The sequence below is a fragment of the Epinephelus fuscoguttatus genome, linkage group LG21, assembly GCF_011397635.1.
Source record: "Epinephelus fuscoguttatus linkage group LG21, E.fuscoguttatus.final_Chr_v1".
Taxonomy (NCBI): Eukaryota; Metazoa; Chordata; class Actinopteri; order Perciformes; family Serranidae; genus Epinephelus; species Epinephelus fuscoguttatus.
The window spans coordinates 16,134,461-16,153,319 of record NC_064772.1 but is presented as its reverse complement, the minus strand read 5'-3'; the positions used below and the strand labels follow the sequence as shown (position 1 = coordinate 16,153,319).

At 41.6% G+C, this 18,859-nt stretch overlaps 1 protein-coding gene across 4 annotated transcripts in view; it reads right to left on the bottom strand.

The window, feature by feature from the left end:
• Nucleotides 1-18,859, bottom strand: part of asap1b (ArfGAP with SH3 domain, ankyrin repeat and PH domain 1b) — an 84,424-nt gene that overhangs the window by 24,870 nt on the left and 40,695 nt on the right. For all 4 annotated transcript variants that reach the window (XM_049564969.1, XM_049564967.1, XM_049564966.1 and 1 more), the window contains exons 7-13: nt 12,498-12,583; nt 9,807-9,882; nt 7,312-7,398; nt 6,258-6,358; nt 6,045-6,114; nt 3,250-3,337; nt 2,327-2,375 (exon numbers count right to left, since the gene is read on the bottom strand). In XM_049564969.1, the coding sequence (XP_049420926.1) occupies nt 2,327-2,375; nt 3,250-3,337; nt 6,045-6,114; nt 6,258-6,358; nt 7,312-7,398; nt 9,807-9,882; nt 12,498-12,583 (557 nt within the window). The remainder of the gene's footprint in view (nt 1-2,326; nt 2,376-3,249; nt 3,338-6,044; nt 6,115-6,257; nt 6,359-7,311; nt 7,399-9,806; nt 9,883-12,497; nt 12,584-18,859) is intronic.

Here is an 18,859-nt window from a genome sequence, read left to right as displayed (position 1 = left end):
ATTGTCAGTCAACCCTGTCTGCAGAGGCAGAGGCCAGACAGGGAGTGGGCACATAAACCGATGTGTTAGATTGTCAGTTTATCAGAATGTGTGAAGAATCGAGGTATTTTAATCCACAGATGCGTAGGTGTACAGATGCTGAGCCAAAGCCTTTATGTGTTTACTTATGCTATGCATTATAATATGCTCCCAGCCTAATTGAGGGGGAGCGTGATTGCACAAAGTGGGAGCCCTATGGAATACTAAATATTTCATGGAAAATCCCATGAAGACGCTGCTGCCGCTGCTGCAATTGGAAGTGCGTGACTGAAGCGGCAGTGAGGAGCAGCAAGCAGGATCCCAAAGGACGACAAGTACATGGAGATCCAGAGTGTTCGGCCACAGCGAGGCATCAGACTGAGAACATGCGAGGCCGGAACAGAGAAGTGCCACAAATCAAAGTGTTTCAAGAGTGTTTTTAGTCTAGACAGCTCAGGAGGATTCAGAATGTTTTTGATGGGATTCAGTGTTTTTCTGGGTGTTGAGATGACTTTAGATGCAGCAGAAGGGTTCTTATTTATGTCTGTAATTTTTCTATATAATAATTCTTCTTGATATAAAGAGCCTGTTTTTGAATTTGCTTCTCAAGAACACAGTACATAGATCTCTGTTGCTCTGCTGTAAATGAGAATTAGTTCTCAACTGACTTCTGTGGTTTATTAAATACAAAATAAAAATAAATAAATGAACAAACATTATAACCATGATATTCCATGTCTAAAAAAGCAATGTCAGTATTACCTTATTGGATATATATAAGTATAAGTATTGCACACCAAGGGTTGGAGTGTGGTGCTGATCACTGGCAGCAGACTTGAAAGTAGGGAACAAGACACACACTTTCCTCTGGTACTCAGATGACATTTCAGCCCTCGGGCCTTCTTTAAGATCAACAGTCGAGACTGTTCAAGTCAGGATTGTTTTTCTTGAGGAAGGCCTGAGGGCCGAGACGTCATCTGAATACCAGAGACATGCATATGAAGTCTGTGACACCAGCGTTACCTTTCTCACCATAGCCCTCAACATGTAATTGAACAAAAGCTAAAGTTGTGCAAAATCTGCTACCTCCCCTACATCTGATATTCTTTCTACAAAAAATATGCAGAGTTCAACAATAAACATCGCCTGATTGCCTGTGGCTAGTTAAATGCCACATTAGGCTAGTAAATCTAACAACTAACATGCCCCCATCAAAAAAAAAAGAAAAAAAAAAAAAGAATTAAATACATCATTTTTTTCCTCAGATCTGATGATGGAAGAAGCAAAGGAGTGAGCCATCTCGCTTCCTTGTCATCTCTGTCAAGAGCTGAACAGAGAAAGAAGTCTAATGCAGGCAAAACTCTAACAACACTTGTAGTATACAGATCAACTTAACTGCAAGACCAATGCGTTACGGTTTGTTGCCTTCATCAGAGTCATCTTACATTACACATAAAGCCGCTCAACAGCCTATAGTTCAGTGTGCTAGTAGTGGCTAATGTAGCCTCAAGCTGGTAAGCTCTGTTTTTTTAACTCCACACCTCCAGATTTATGTATTTTCAAACTCATAGTCTGCAGGCAAAAGAACACTTTGGGGCAAACAGCATGAGCCAATGACATCTTTTCAAATACACTTTTAAATCATTTCAACAGACTGTCTCAGAGTAAGACCAAAAGTGAACACACAAGTCAGCCCGATGAATTAGCTTTTTTGCTAAATGCATTAGGATCTACCTCCAGAACAATAAGCCAGCAAACATGCTAGCTGTTTGGTTAGCTAGCTACCAATCTACCTGTTCATCTTCAGTAATTCTGCATGATTCTACTTCACTGTAGAACAGACATTTGTTTTCATACAACTACTTTTTTATCACTTGGTAGAGATACCATAACAATGTTTGCTTTGCTGTGATGACAAAGTTTACAGGAAACGTGAACAGCGGTGTGTGATCATTTAATAAAAGATTTGTTGTAGTGCTACGTGTCTGCATGTGTGTGTGTGTGTCTGCCTACCAACATGTAGGTGTGTGTGACAGCCTGGGAAACAACAGTATGAGGTTACAGCGACCTGAATTACTGCCGACCACAAATCCCACTGCCATCCTCACACTGTCACCCACTCTCAACAGTCTCTCTGTGACTTCCTGCCTTTGAGTATGGCTGTGACACAAAGAGCAGCAAGTAACCAGCCCCTCCATTAATAAAAACCATTAGGTGACAGTGTGTGATCACACAAACTCTTTCACTGGATTCAGTTAAAGGTGGTCAGATCTTATGTGTTTTTAAGCAGTATTATTACAGTACTTACATGACAAACTCTTGTTCATCTTCAGCCTGGAAATGATATGTCCGGTTATCTGTGGAATACAGAAACAATGGTGTTTAAGGGAAACTGTCATGCTTTTCATTATCTGTCATATATAATGTTAAAATGATGAATATTCATATTAAACGTGGCCAAAGTTTCAATTAATGAGGTAAACGTATGACAAAGTAATCCCTGTGAGCGAGAACCTCAGGCTTCAGATTATTCTCAATACTCTATTTCCAACCGTTTTTCTACTTAGGAAACAAATTGACATTAGATCATAACAGATTTCAGAAATATTCCTAATCAAACATGTGCGGTCATGTTTAAAAGCTTCTATTGGGGATTTTTCATGATAGAAAGTAACGCCATTCTCTGTTACAGTCATTACTCTCCTGGAATCACTGCAGACATGAAGAGATAAAAAGACCCAGAGGCACCGACCAATAAGAGTGGACAGGGCTTTTTTTTTTTTTTTTTTTAAAAAGAGACAGGTCCTAAAACGGAGCGTTTCAGACAGAGAGTTAATACAGGTGTTCCAGCACAGATAATATGAGGAAAATAAAGTGTTTTTTGAGCAATAAAGCATGTAAACATGATTTAGTAGAAACCCAAATTACAAGCATGAATCTAAATATTTGCATCATAGGTCCCCTTTAAGTGAGCAAATTTCTTATCTTACGTTTCACAATCCTAATAGCAACAGATTACAGTAAATTATTTAAATATATCGCTTCACTAGCTGTGTGGTACCTGTTGGATAAGCGGTCTAAAAATAGTCTGTAGTACCTTCACAGTTTTGTTTTCCTTGATGTTTATTAAAGGCAGGAAATCCCCAGCTGTCTCATACTAACATACGCAGTGTATAACTAAGCTATTCGGGGCGTGTGGAGAAATGTGCAGCATGCGAGAGGAAAACTTACGAGAAATGAGATCAAAGCACTTCCTGTCCTCGGTACTCGGCTTGACCTGGCAGGTGAGCAGGTTGAGCTTGACCGGCTGCCTGTTGGACTGCGAGCACAAACAGACAGAAGGTCAGACAGGAAATATGCAATCACAACAAACTGAGCGTCTCTTTAAATAACTTATTATTGTTTCAACTTATGTCAGAAATGTCAGAAAATAGTGGAAAATGCCAGGATGATGCTTTCAAATGATTCGATTGGTCCAACCCACAGTCCAAAACCCAAATATACTGAATTCACAACAATATAAAACAGGAAGTAGCAGCAAATGCTCATATTCAAGAAGCTGAAGCCACCAAACGTTTGGCATTTTATTAGATATTTTGGTCCAAACACCAAAATATTAAATTCACAGTAATGTAAAACAAAATTACTGTAGTATTTTTTATCAACTTATCTCTGTTTTATTCAACACTACTGCTGTGTTTCAAATGCATAAATCAGGAATTTGAATATTCACATAATGAAGCTACAGAATTCTGTCACAAAAAGACAAAACAGGATGAACTCAGTTGTCCCCATTAAGAAACTGGACCGTGCTGGCTGGGCTGTGTACTGTAATAATGGGCCCAGTTGGCACATGTATACTGAGCATTGTCTCCTGCCAGTGCCCGGGCAGAGGAGAGGGGGGGCCAGGGCACGTGCTAATGAAATGCTAACAGGCTGTGATGAGCCGTGGAGCTCGGCTGGCCTGCTGGCAAGCCGCCATGTCAACTAGAGTCACCTAGAGTTCAGCTGCCACAAGGGCTGAGGAAAAAAAAAGAACGTGGCGTGGCGGTAAACCGCTTCCAGACAGAGAGGAATGATTATAAGCTCTTGCACAACTACCAAGAGAAGACAGATTAAAGATTTAAAGGTTAAAGATTTAGTCCCTCCATCGCTCGGCTGAACAAAAGGAAACCTTTCATATCATATGTGAGACAACCACTTCCCCCTGAGCTTCTCAGAATCATCACATTTTCGGCAGCAGCTGTGTGAAGGTTCAAATTGAGCTCACATCCTCACACTAAAAGCGGCAAATGTGCCCACTAGAAATGCAGAGGCTCAGTCAGATCTATCAGTCATTACACACTGCCACAGCGTATCCTCCCTACCATGGTACATCCAGCTGTGTCTCTTGGTAAAAAGCTGCCAGAGTGCCAACTTCACCAGGCTTACCAGGGTTTTTCCTCCGCAAAGGAATTTTTGGCACCCCCCAAGAAGTTTCAGCTAGCGCCAAAGGAAAATCAGCAGTGCCAAAATGATAAGAACTGAGAATAAAAATAGAAATTCAAATCCTCTCCAAATGACTTTAATAGCTACTTACCAAACGACTGTTGAAGATTTGCTGCCTTTCACAAACTGAGCTTCTGTTTGCTTTTTGCTTCACAATAACATGACTTAAGCCACCTTATCTGCTTGAATGACATTAATAGTACCATTGCTAGTATAAATCAGATGACCTTCCCTAAATTCGAAGGCGTTAACTTGGTTTACAGATATAAAGATCCTTCTGGCATCTTTTAGGAGATTCTTTTAAACATACAATTTATAACTTTTCTGCATTAAATGTGTAAAAACTACTATGCCAATGTTAAAAATATTGTTGAGCTGTGTACATACATAATCCAAAATGTTTCAGACAACTTTTAAACTCATAGAAATCTATTATTTTTGATCAAGCATACGGTCCATGTCAACCCCTTTGTGCAGGGTTGTGGTTGTCGGTCATAAATTGACTCTTTACCAGGTTTTCAACCACATCTTTTGAGATCAAGTATCTTTTTAGGTCTTTGTTGTTTTTATCTGTACATTTTAACCTGATGATGGATTTAGTCATCGCAAGTTTGTATCTTAAGTTATCAGAGAAACCAACAGAGGCGTTAGCAGCAGCTCTGCTCTGGCCTCTTCCTTGCTGAAAGGTGTCTGAGAAACACTTAGCATGAAACTGTTTTATTCAATGTTTTAACCAGTTTAAATCACTGGGTCCATTTGTTTTAGAGAGGAAGAGACCTCTGTGGATAATTTGACTCCTAGTGAAAAAACCTCCTTCACAATTAACTGCATTGTCCTGTCTTTTGTTATTGTTATAACTGAGAGACCCCTAGTGGCAGAAAATTACATATTGTATGTTTTCCAATACTCTAGATGATGTAATTTGACAACTTCAGAGTATACTGACAGTCAGGTTGACCGCCAAAATACACAGACCATACCTTGTTAATCCCTAAATCCAAATGAAATGTTTCCTGTTTTTCTTTTTAAGTCGCCAACTGGATTTACATCTGTACCTGATGAGACACCTGCCACTGCTCTGCCACAATAAGCTAAACTTATGGATTGTGCTAAGCTCCTCAGTCCAGCAGCTCTCTTTGTTCGAGGCTCAGCGGGAGGTTATAACTCAGAAGACAGACAGTGTTACAGAGTTAATTCAGATTTGAATGCAGTTTCTAGATTCCTGCAGCTCGCACAGGAAAGAAAATATCACACTGCACAGCAGCCACTGCAGCTGCACCAGAGTGGAGACGACCCCACAGACTTGCCAGCATATACAGTACGCTCACACTTGCTCTGAGATGAGTCACCGGCAGGCAGAGGGGGGAGGGGCAATGAGAGGGAGAGAGGGGAGGGGGGCAGGGTTGCCATGACAACCCATCTATGTCAATTCCACTCTGCCAGCCTCCAGATTGAGACAGCCCAACACAACCTCCCCGCATGATGTTCTCCCTTTGATCCGCACAGTCAGTGTGTGTGTGTGTGTGTGTTGGACTCACTGTGGCATGAGAGATGGTGAGCATGCCCGCCTTCACTGAGCACTGCCTCCTTTGCCACACCTTCCTCAGCCTGTGAAAAAGAGGAGGAGGGGATGGGGGGCACATTAGGAGAGGACTTGTCATGTCTTTTCTCTCTGCGTGCACTTTAAATTTTAATGCAACATGAATGGCGCTCTGCAGCATTTTTAAATAATGGCTGTGCTAGCAGCTTACCCATCACTCTTCTTCAGCAGGTAGCCTTTCTTCTCACTGCCAAACTCCTTGTTTCCCTGCAGCTGGTGCATGCTGTAGCCACCCTGCTTACTCTGCGAGTCCTGTGCGAATCCACACGATACGTGCAAACACAAAACACCAATGTTTAACGCTCAGGGAGTACAGAGAAGCTGCTGAAAGACATGCAGCACGCACACAAACACACTACAAACTCCTCAAACATCAAAGTCTCTTCTCAAAAGTGATAACAGGAAAATTAACACTACAGGGCATGCTCTGAAGCCTCTACAGGGCCAAACCACTCTAGTGTCAAGCAGAACAGACAGATGCTCAGCATGCACCAGCACTTACTCTTCTAGACTTGATTCCAGACAAGCAGAAGGCAGTAGGGGGAAGATAGAGGGGAGAGGTGTGAAAGATCCAGCTCAGGTGCAGACGTGGGTGTGAAAGAGTGTGCCGCCCGCCAATGTGCCGACCAAAACCACAGTCTCGTGTGTTTAACTTTCTACATAACGTGCTTACCGTGGGTGCTATTAACAAGAGAAGCTACAGGAAGTGTAAATTAAATGTGAAAGACTATGTACAGTGTTATCATGCAGAGCAGCGGACAGAGAAAGAGAATGTGTGAGAACAAGCCGCAGCAGACTATCCGGGGTTGGCAGTGTTATAAGTGTGATGCGATGTGGTGTTAAGTCGGGCAGTGAGTGGCTCTCCACTGAGCAGCCAGTGAGGCACAACACTGGTCACCAGCAAAGCCTACCACACACTGGCTACCAGCATGGTACAACACTGGGCACTCGCTCTGTGCTGCAGGAGACAAGCTCCAAACCTGGTAGTGGCCAGAGTGAGAGGAGGTGTGTGGTAAAAAAAAAAAAAAAAAGTGTGATAGGAGTGTCAAATCATCAGTCTCTAACAACATGTCTTTGTGGCAGCTGGAGCAATACGACTGGTGTGAGGTCTGTTATTGTTGTGTTTAGCCCCGTATGTCTGAGTTTTGGTTGGTCCTGCTACACGTTTAAATGTGACTGAGTGTCTCTGAAAGTGACCTGCCTACCTCCTTCTGGTCCAGCTGAAGGGAGGACTTGATCAGATCCCGCAGGGCAGTCAGCTGCTTCTTCTCCTCATCCTGAGTTTGTTTGATCTGAGAAGAACAAATACAGGGTTGAGGAAAAGATGCACCGGCAGAACTGGGAGATGTTGACATGGAGAAGGTTATTGCACAAATAAAAATACCAAGACTGAAATCAACTTCTCCATTACAAAATAAATGTGCAGACTTCCCTTTACTTTCTTTTTTGAAGATACACTTTAAACTTTCACATTATTTTGTAATTTACACGACACCTCTCACACTAGAGTTGTGAGACTTTCCCAGGCATTAGCAAACAGTGAGAACGCACATCTCAAAAACTTTTTATGCTGATCAAAGACAAAGAGCAGGACTGAGAGAGAAGATCCACACACTGTGCTGACAGCTCTGAAGTGTCAGCCTCTGTGAGATCTCTGTTAAATCAAAATGTAGCTCTGTAACATCCTTTGTTTCACTGAAACGTTGCCAAATCCTGGAATACCAGACAGTGCGATTCTACCAGGTGACCCTTTTTCTATATGTCAATCTGACATGGCAGAGGACTCTGGTAAGAGAAAGGGAGGAGGTGTCTCCTTAATGGTGAATGAGGACTAGTGTGACAGGGGGAATGTGAGGTGCTGTCCCATTCCTGCTCACCCTGGGCCACAAGGCAGAGTTGCTGCCCATGTTTGGGATGGGCATGTACAGTGACAGAAAAGGAGCACATGAGGTCACTCAATTTAGAGGATACGGCCATCTTGTTGAGGTCAAGATATGTAAACGAACTACACTGCATCCCCCCAGTGTCACAAGAGACAGAGCCTATCAGAGTCTGGAGCATGTTCAAGGACATCTCCGTCAACGTCGTAGATGACATTCATGAATTCACTGAGTCTGGTGGATTTAATTTGTAAAACAACAAAAGCGACTGAACGCAAAACTTAGGTTAACTCATTCCACAACCAGAAACCATAATTTCCAGAACTATCTGCACTGCCATAAACACATGCTGCAGCCGGTCTGGAAACATGGAAAATTATAAAGCAGCAGACTACAGTGTAAAAAGAGGCTAAAAAGACTAAACTGCAATGCACAAGTTAAAGGAGCTGAGTTCTACCTTGTATCAATTCATGTGACACATAAATGATTGACTGAATAAATGAAAGTCATTGGGAGGGATCAGTACAGTGTGAGGATCTTCTGTCTGACATCTACTTTCCCAGGCGTTGCCATCTTTGGATATGTGAGGTCTACGAGTTTCCAGGAGATTCTGAATCATGACAGTTGCTGCAGATGTGCTACTTTCCGTCCATATAACAACTGCAGGAGCATTATACCCTGATAAAACTGCTGCTTCAGAGGAAAGCAGAGCAGTACTGTAAATAAGAAATGGTGGTGAGCAGTCAGTGTAGGCTCATTGCTTTCAAACATTTGTCTGTGATGGAGTGCTAAACTTGCTTTACTGAGAGCCATCATTTTACAATTTCTTATTGTGATGCATGGCTCTTTTATCTAGTCATTTCTTTTAGGGCTAATGCAAATACTTTGAGGCTATGTTCACATTATTTTTTTAAAAGTGGCTGATATCAGATTCCAATTTGAATTGGTCACATTTTCCTGAATTGACCTGCATGTGTAAAAGAACAATAACAAAGACATCGAACGAAGCACGCTGTCATACGGAAGTAAACACGGAGGCCACTCGAGCCAGCGTTTACAGTTCCATTTATAAGCTGATGTGCAGAGGACGCCAGCAAATTCACCAGCAGATGATAACAAGGACGAGGACGAGGAGAAAGAGAGCCAAGTTTTGAATAATGGCTTTCTGTGAAGCAACTGCTGCTACGTCTGTACGGAGGTGTGTGTGTGGATGTGGAGTCGGAGCCAGGAGTGGTGGGATCGTGATGTAAATGGCTTCACTGAGACAGATTTCATCCAACATTTCAGGATGTCAGGGGCTACTTTTAATTATCTACATGTGTCAGCGCTTCTCCACAAGACCGTTGCAGCAAGACACTCGATTCAGGCGAGTGACATAAAAGTCGCATTAATTCTGATATGACACACTGTTATGAAGAAAAAAACAGATCTGAGTCACATATGAGCAAATAAATCAGATTTGGGCCACTTTTGCCTGCAGTCTGAAAGTACCTTTATACGAATCATGAACTGTATAATCGTGGAACTTTATTCTCTACCTTGGAGAAAGTCAAATCTCACCTTGAGGTCCACTTACTAGCTTTTCCCTGAGCCTTTATCGCAAATTCTTCTGCTAAATTAGAGATGCATGAAATTCAGGACGAGCTAGTAAGTGGACCTTGAGGTGAGATTTTTTGTGCCAAAACAACTGTATTGATTTAACTGAGATATAAAAAAGGTAAGCACTGAAAAGTACATAGTACACAAACACACATCAGCTTTGACTCTGTGGAAAATAAAAGCATAGGAAGAGTAGAAAAGGTAAAGATGTCAGTATTTACATTGTAGAGATCAGCTGCCAGCTTCTCAATGTACTGCTTCAGCTTATCCGCTGTCTTCAAGCCATCTTGGAAGAAACTGGGGAACAAAGGTACATGTGAATCTCGCTGACATTTAACATGCATTGGAATAAATATGAGAGACAAGCCCGTCATTTATGGGAATTACTACTCTGCAAATGTCAGGTGCTGCGCTGTGCTGCTTTTGGCTACTATGAAGGTCACGCAGAGAGAGGAGGTTGGTGCAGTTTATGTTTAATGTATAGCTCGGCTTGTTCTGGCGCCTTTGGCTCTTGGCACAGAAACCGTAGCTGGCTGTGTCCGCGGCAGATTTGCAGAGGTGCTTAGCCCATCCTGAAATCTATCACAGATCTGTCGGCGTTACACACCTCGATGCAGCGCCGCAGCCGCAAATCACCGCTAATGACCTCCCTCTCTCCACCCCCTGCCTCCACCTCTCCCTTCCTCTGCTCATTACTTTCTCTGTCACATCTCTCCTCTGCTTGTTTTCTTTTAATCTGTGCATCGAGGATCCCGCAGCTCTCCTCCCACTCCATCCAGCGCTCCATGTCAAGTACTGACGGCCTCGCAGAATGACAGGATGTATTAAGTGTTGATTCTGCAGGTATAGACAGGATTCACCTCGGCTGACTTTTTGCGCATTTTGCTGCACTGTACAGTTATAAATGTATCCAGCATCTCTTTTACTTATCATGTAATGGGGGATTCTGTAATCACTGTGAGAAATAATCATAAAAACATTTTACCCATCATCTCTGTTGTAGAGATTTGGAATATATGGACTCCAACAAGACTGATGTTCACTGGGGCGAGGAGTGGGAGACTCTGACAGCTTCTCAAATAGAGCTACATTATGAGAGCAGATTCAGTTTCAACAATGGGGAGGGGACGAATGTGAAGTGAGGGTTTGGGGGTCTTCGCCAAAAAATGTTGAGCATCAAACACTTTTTTCCCTGCTTTCTGGGGAATTTTAATGCACCAACTTGCATCTTTTCTGCATCGATTTATGATGCAAACGTATTAAATTTTGTCAAAATTAAAGTCCCCTGCTACTTTTATGTTTTTAGGGGGACAAATGCATGTTCAAAATATTGAAGGGGACGTGCCGTCTGCATTCCCCTCCAAAATCTATACCTCTGGCTTCAACAATTTGTTGATTTATCGATTAGTTGAGCAACACAAATTAATTGGCAACTATTGTGATAATCGAATAAGTGTTTCAGTCATTTTTTAGGCAAGAAAGTCAAACACTGCCTTGCTTCATGATTCTTAAATGTGACAACTTGATGCTTTTCTTTGTTATACATGATAATAAACTGAATAGCTTTGGAGTTTTGGTATGTTGGTCGGATAAAACATGCTATTTGAAGATGTCACCTTGGGCCCTGGGAAATTACACAGTGAATATTTCACTATTTTCTGACATTTTATTCACTATTTATTTATTTATTTAACCAGATAAAAAACAACTGACATGGAATCTCCTTTTCAATTGTAACCTTGCCAAGAAGGCAGAAAAGTTACTTCAAGAATGCATCAGTTAGATACATACTAGGGCTGACTCAAATGCTTCAAAGCCTTGAATTAACCGAAAAATCCCAAATAGCCCATAAATCAAGTGTCAAGTGTCTGGAATAGTTTCAAAATATGCAAAGATGACCCCCAGAAGTCAAGATCCAGACCCGCCAAAGGAAAGTATGTCACAAATCTACAACAAGCTCACATGAAAATTGAAAATAACACCTTAGCCATCTTGCAAAGTATTCTTTTTTCTAGCTATTATGGCTAATGAACGACCTGGAGGCTAACAAAGTGGCTATAGTTGTAACATTATTTTAGGTCCAACGATGGATGTCCTCGTCTCTCATGTAGCTTGTGTGCATGCTGGATGAGTAATGTGTCTGTAAATTAGTAAAATAGTTAAATAAAATAAAATGACAAGCAACACACCGAGTTGTTTTTACTGCCTGCCAATAAAAGATGATTTCAGATGATTTCTGTTGCTTTTAAGTTTTTTGGAAGGCTGTCGGCATCTCACCCTGATCAATGCTGTTCTTGCAAGAATCCATGTCTCCCTTGGTCGGGCTGACAAACACCCAAATTTCCTTTTAATTACCATCCTTAATTAGTTGAATGAAGTGGTTCAAAAATGAAAACAAATTGTTTTCTTCTTTCTGACAGCGAGCAGTCACACAATCGTCCCACAGCTCCCCATCGATTGCTTTTATGCTTCTAATCCATCACCCCTGCAGTTTTTCTATCCATCAGGGCCCAGGTTGAACAGATTAAACGGTGGAAGTATATTGTTTTGCCCCAGTGTTATGACAGGACCTAGCAACGCTGAGCAAAAATTTGTCATCCTGTCACAGGCCGTTGTGAACTGCGGTTCTGGAAAGGAGCGCGCCCACTTATTTACCCACCAAACCCCACAGCTGTCAGAACATATCTGTATGATGACCTGTGCATATTTATGAGAGCTTTCTATATGACTGTGCACCCTCAAGATCTGTGAATCATACAGGAGATAGAAAATTGACATTAAGGGCTGCAAGGAAGGAGAGAGGCACAGCCATTTTCTTTGGCGTGTTCTGAAATACATCTCTAAGTGGGTGTGATGCACACAACAGGGGGGCTTCATACATTCAGGTTCAGGGGGATTAAGGTGGTACTTACTTGCACTGTGCGTGGTAATACTTAATCAGGTTCTGGAGGAGGTCCACTCCTTTCTTGGTCTTGATCTCATTTACTTTGATCAGGTACTGCAAAGCAAAGAGAGGTGCAGAGTTCAGCCTGGAGTTGAAATTCAGGGTGTGTTTAAAGGATTTTTTTGGTATAATGAGGCATAATGTGGCAGAGCTGTTACACAGAGAATAAAGACTTCTGCTCTGCCATGGACACTTACGAGTATGAACACTTTGCATTATGGTAATCGCATGTGAGTGTTTTATGGAGGCTTTGATGCACACGCAGAGACTGCCTCGACACTGTGGGTGTGGGGAACAGACTGGTAAACACACTCGCAGTACAAGAGAATACCCTCCCGTCTGCCTTGATCTAAATAAATTTCAAAAGGATGACGAGAAATATTTTACATTAGCATTGTAAGAAAAGGGAGAATAGCCTCCAGAGGAAGTGCTTTGTAGCCTGTGCGCTCAGTCTCGGTGTCTGCGGATTCAAAACAAATGAGGAGTCTTCAGACAGCGCTCCCACCAAACAAACGAACAAAATATAATCTTAATCTGAGCTAATCCCACATCATGCCAATCCACAGAGATTTACAAAGAGTCAAGACCACTTTCAGCCCCACAGCAAAATTTAATCTACGACACAAAAGCTTCTGACGCCAACATACAGTGTCAATTTGCTCCTTATATCCCTTGCGTGGATGCATGTGTTAGCATACGCATGAGCGCATGTGTATGTGCATATATGCATGCATGTGTTGTCCCTTTGTCTGGCTGACAGCGCCTGTTGGATGGGAGATTATCTACATTTTGTCTGAGCCCTGTGTGGGTTCAGTGTTTTGGAGAGCGCTCCCGCTTGTGCGTGTTTGGACTCTTTTGTGTGAATGAGCAGCGTCGCTCGCACTGCTGCCATGTCTGAGCGGGACATAATGCAGCCTGCTGAGCCCTGCCTTTCCGCACTCCTTCACTGGCAACGCGGGGATGAAAAGGGTGAGAGAGTGAGAGCATCCTGTAATCTGGTGATTGAGTAACATGGAGAGAGAGGGGGAGAGAGCGTGAGAGCAAGAGAGTGCACGCACACACAGAGAAATGAGGTTAAGTGGGATGAACAGATTGTACCACTGACTGCTGCAACTGTCCTACACACACACAACAGCAGCAGCAACACTGGTGTTTCCAGCCATGATGACGTTTGATTTAGGAAATCTCTGATGTTTGTGATTATTCTGTCTCCTCTTTTATTGGTACAAAATCTTATAGACGTACGAGCTTAAAATTACAGATACATCACGTAACATTGTCAATTACGTAACACAGAACTAGGTCTGAGAATTGGACTCTATGTGCCTCCTACCTGGACTCCCGGATGGTCATATTGCAAATATTAAACACAAGAGACTTTTCAATCTTTTAAATTTTGCTGCCAGGAAAAGTATTCTGCTGTTCTGGACCACGGATGCTGCTCCAACAAAAAAGTTGTGGCACAATCTTATAATGCAGTGTATTCCCAAGGACTATATCTCTTGTATGTTTCAATTCTCAGTAGGGGCTTTTTATAAAGTTTGGGATCCTTACTTAAAGTACGTTGGAACAACACTGTCATCCTCTATATTGCAGGGGTTTTCTAAATCAGCTCTCTCTACACTTCCTGTTTTTTTTCTTCTTTTTTCCATTTTTCCCTTATATTCTTATTTTCAACTACTCCTTCTATTCGCCACGTTATGCCTGAGCTGTTCTGTTTTTTATGTTAAAGATGCAATAAATATATTCTTAGCAAAAAACAAAAAACAAAACTAAAAAAAAACCCCTAGGTCTGATTCAGCAAATGCTTCAGAGACTGTAAAAGGTAATATATTCACTGTGCGATATGGATAAAATCCTCTGTATAACAGTACGTGTCATTTTTACACTGTGATAATAATCAGTGCTGTTTATCTTGTAGGCTGCAGCTGAGTTATTTCCATTAACAACTATTATACCAGCTGTTTTCTTGATAAATTGATTACACTTTTTACTCTACCAAATGTCAAAAAGCTCTGGAAAATGCCTTTTTTATTTCAAAAACACAGAGGCTAAATATGCTGTTTACAACCATAAATGACAACTACTATCTATTATCGCCTTGCAGCTTTTTGCCTCTGCCAACCAGTCAAGTTACAGTTTACATCCATGTCTGTCCAGACTCATATGTAGCCATGACAACTGACAATACTTTAAATATGGATGTTGCTGCAAAGAAGCTACAAATTCTAAAACATGGATGCTTCACACACATCTTCAACCACGCAGCACAGAAGATCTATACACAGTAACAAGGTGGACACCCAAGAAAAGAGTCACCAATTCAGTATCTCACGAAATGTCTCCCCTTCTGTTCCTGAGTTATGACACTGAACAGTAGTTTTGCAGAACATTATGATGTTACAGTGAAGTTGACCTTTGACCTTTTGGATATGAAGTGTCACCACTTTATCTGTTATATTTCTGTGTGGAAACATGTTCTGTGAGGTCACAGTGAACTTTGACCAGCAAAATCTAATCAGTTCATCCTTGAGACCAAGTGGACGTTTGTGCCAAATTTGAGAAAAATTCCTACAAAGCATTCCTGATATCCTGTTCACAAGAATGGGATGGAAGGACAACCCCAAAAAACATACTGCCTCCAGCTACATCTGTCGCCAGTGTGGAGGTTTCAAAGGGCAGCAAATCTGTTCATACAGTATAAAAGGGGACCAGAAAATGTTTGGCATTTCTAACAAATTTCTACTCAAATGATTGATTGATTGATTGATTGATTGATTGATTGATTGATTAACATAATAGTTGCAGTAACTGTTTCAGCTCTTTTATCTCAGTAAAGTAATTTCTCTTCATAATGAACTCAAAATATCCAGACATGGACTAAAGTTTTGGCAAACCCAGTTAATTACTTCCCTGATAAATCAAGAAACTCTGCTGCATCGATGCAAAAATCTATATATATTACCATAACCTCATCCTGCTTATTGATGGCAAAAATTCAACTGAAGATATTACTGGGGTAGCTACCATGACATATGGAATAACAAGATCTCTGACAGTTGACTAATTTATATTGTCTTAGTGTAAATCATCATAGTGTGCAATACTGAGGTACAGTGATAACAATTTAAACTCCTGCGGCCTAACAAACTCCTCTCTGAAGTGCTTCGACAGCGAGGATCAATAGAAAACACTCCATAAATACAGCAGCAGCTAGTGAGATATCTGGTTTCCCAAACTCATTATTTTTGGTCTGAACACTGAACTTCCCTTGACCTGAAACTATCACATCATATATGTATAGAAACAGGTCAATTATGTGCTTATAATAGAGCCCTTAAGTGCTTTTTAGGGCAAATTCTTGAAACCACAGAGTCATCTAACTACCACTTACAGTGAGGCTGGTGCAGTAACAAGTGGCCAAAACCACAAAGGCCTTTTGTTTTTATCTTAGAACAACCGACAGGCACTGTTTACAGGACTCGTGCAGTCCTACGAGGACAACACATCAGCATCATGCTGTAAGACAGAGCACGAACATGCAAAGTTCTGCAAATGATTAATCCAGAGCAACATTATACTTCCTATTCACATCCTCCAAAACTTATCAAACACAAGTAAACCCATGAATAGTAATCTATTAATATAAACTTTTGCCCTATAAATCTATGTGATACAATAATATTTCATTTAAGAGTGTTTGAAATTGTGCTCCCTTCTCCAGGCACTCTGCTGAAATGGTCTGAACACAGCAACCAAGCAACTCAGCAACTGGCCTCCTAGGAACTATTACTGAGAGGGATAAATTGCTGTTTGAGATGAGGGCTTTTTATTGGATGGCAGCAGATTTGTACTCCTGCAATTGGTATTAACTTTGGTGAAGTCATTTTTAAGTCGCTACTGATGTTGCTGATTTTATGACTACCTGCAAAACTAATGACATTCCCATCAACCTTCGCAGTACTTTAGAGGGTTTCCAAACCTTCTTCAACATTAAATTCAAGGACTTTTCAGGCCCAGTTCTCTTCAATTCAAGTACCCATAGTTTGAGACATGGATCAAGGTTAATTACTGTTAACATGTGGAGTGCCGTCCTGTGTGATGTGCCAGCAGCATGGCTCGTCAAAGCTGCTTCGCCCATGCTGTGAACTTTTATTGATTTGCTGCAGGCTCTGCAATGGGCCACGTGGATGTCCCACTGATCTTTAACACGACAGCTTTGTGTAAATGCCAGTGTAAATGTGACATTAGGAGTGACAAAATGCCCTCAAATACTGAGAAATCTCTATTCCTGCACCACTGAGAGCATCCTGACGGAGAACATCACTGCCTGGTACGAAAACAGCACCGAACAGGAGCTCAAGGCCCTGCCCCGGCAAAGAGTGGTTCATTTGGCTGAATATTTATTAGGCACTGCTCTACCCTTGAGGATGTTTGGACCAGGCACTGCAAGAATGAGGCTAGGAGAATCATTAAGGATCCCAACCACTCAGATAATACCCTTTTCTCCCTGCTGAGGTCAGAAAGAAGGTACCATATACACCAGGCCAGCACTGCGAGGCTCCAGAAGAGCTTCTATCAGCTCAGAGACTTTGCACTGGGATCATGTCACAAAAATTCAGAACAGAGAGATTCATAATTGACCTTTAGAGGTTGGAGGTGCCCTGTCAACTGTTTTACTCTTTTACAGTTGGAGTCCATGGGGAAAATGCTTTTTGGGCCACAGGGGATTTTATTGTAATACTGCAAGTGACCACTGGGAAAAAACTGCAAGGCTTATGAGTGTGCCTGGGGACCTGGTATAGCTTCACAGAGCTGCTAGCATGGCTGCAGACTTGTTTCCATCTCGTATTGGGAGCGTATCTATGCTTCCATGGTTCTGTGTTCCCCAGCTCGATAACCTCTTAATATGACTCATTAAGGAAACCTTTCATCAAAGGGTTTTATGTTCTCAGCAAGGCTTTTTCCTGAGGCCAAATGTTCAGTGTATGTTTCCTTAGGTCAATATGTTGAAATCACCCACCTACAGCTTAAAGCAAAGTGATGTTATACTCTGTGACACCTACGCCTTCTCTGAATTTAAACATGGATATCGTTGCAATGGCTGAACGGAATTTTTACCTTTCAAACTGCAATCTAAAGTTCATATCACTTTGTTCTTTTGCTGTTTGAACTGGAAAGCTGGCCCTTAAACTCTTGCAATTTCAGTTTTTATCAAGAGACAGCGGACCCTGAGAACATAGGTATGATCCAGTTGTATTATTATCTGTTCCCCTTGTCTGTGTTTAGCACTGCCTAAAAAAAATTATATGTAAATAAACCTGATTTAATTAAAAACCTGGTCTGCAACAGAACACAGGTGGAAAATGTGGGCGAGGAAACCTCACTGAGTCACTGTGAGAAGAGGGCAGATCAGTGTAGCAGGGCACAAAAGGACTGCAGCAAGTTTCTGTAGTGAATAATTCACACAACCAACAGCAGTGCAACAGCCATTGGTCCATTATGTAATTTGAGTAAAAAATCCTAACAGGATAAAACAGTGAACAAGGCGTAGGCGTCACCACCCACCACTAGAGAGGTTTTTGGCAAATCGGAGTGAGCTCTAACAGTTTGTTCTGATTCTCTTGGGCACACAGAGAGCCCACATTTGTTTTACACTTAATTCTAGCTGTCAGATTGCTTTAAGCGTTAGTCTTTGAACGTTAATACCAAAGAGAAATCAAACAGTGTCACAACATGCTTAGAAGCAAACAAGTTTACAGAACCAGAGGAACATCTGAAAACACTTGAATTAAAGGCAAACAGTTTGACTGTTTAGTGCGAGCTGCTCAAATATCTGACTTATACTCATTACGTGAGATGTTCAGTGTTATACTTTCTAAATCATGATATCCACTGACATACAATCATCATAACAACCAGTTAAAGTCTCGTGTTGAGACATACCTTGCTCATGAATTAATGTAGCTACAGCTGTATCTTTTGGGGCTGCTGTAATCCCTACATGTGGAGCTGCATGAGTGTTAAAGACATACTATAAATTATTTAAATCATCTGAGAGAAAAAAATCTACTCAAGCTTAAAATCTCCAAGTGCAGCTGGTAAGGAAGACTTTACATACATATACATATAGGACCTTAATAAGTGGGTGCTCACACCAAAAATAGCACTGCGTTGGTGGAGCAGTGCTGCTGCAACGAGAAGAGGAAACACGATCCGGGAAGGACAGTTTTGGGTGATAGACCCATGAGTTTGACACTCAAACACTTCACAGTGGTTTATAGTGTATAAAGACAGCATTTGACACATCTAGATGGTTACCTGTCGAAC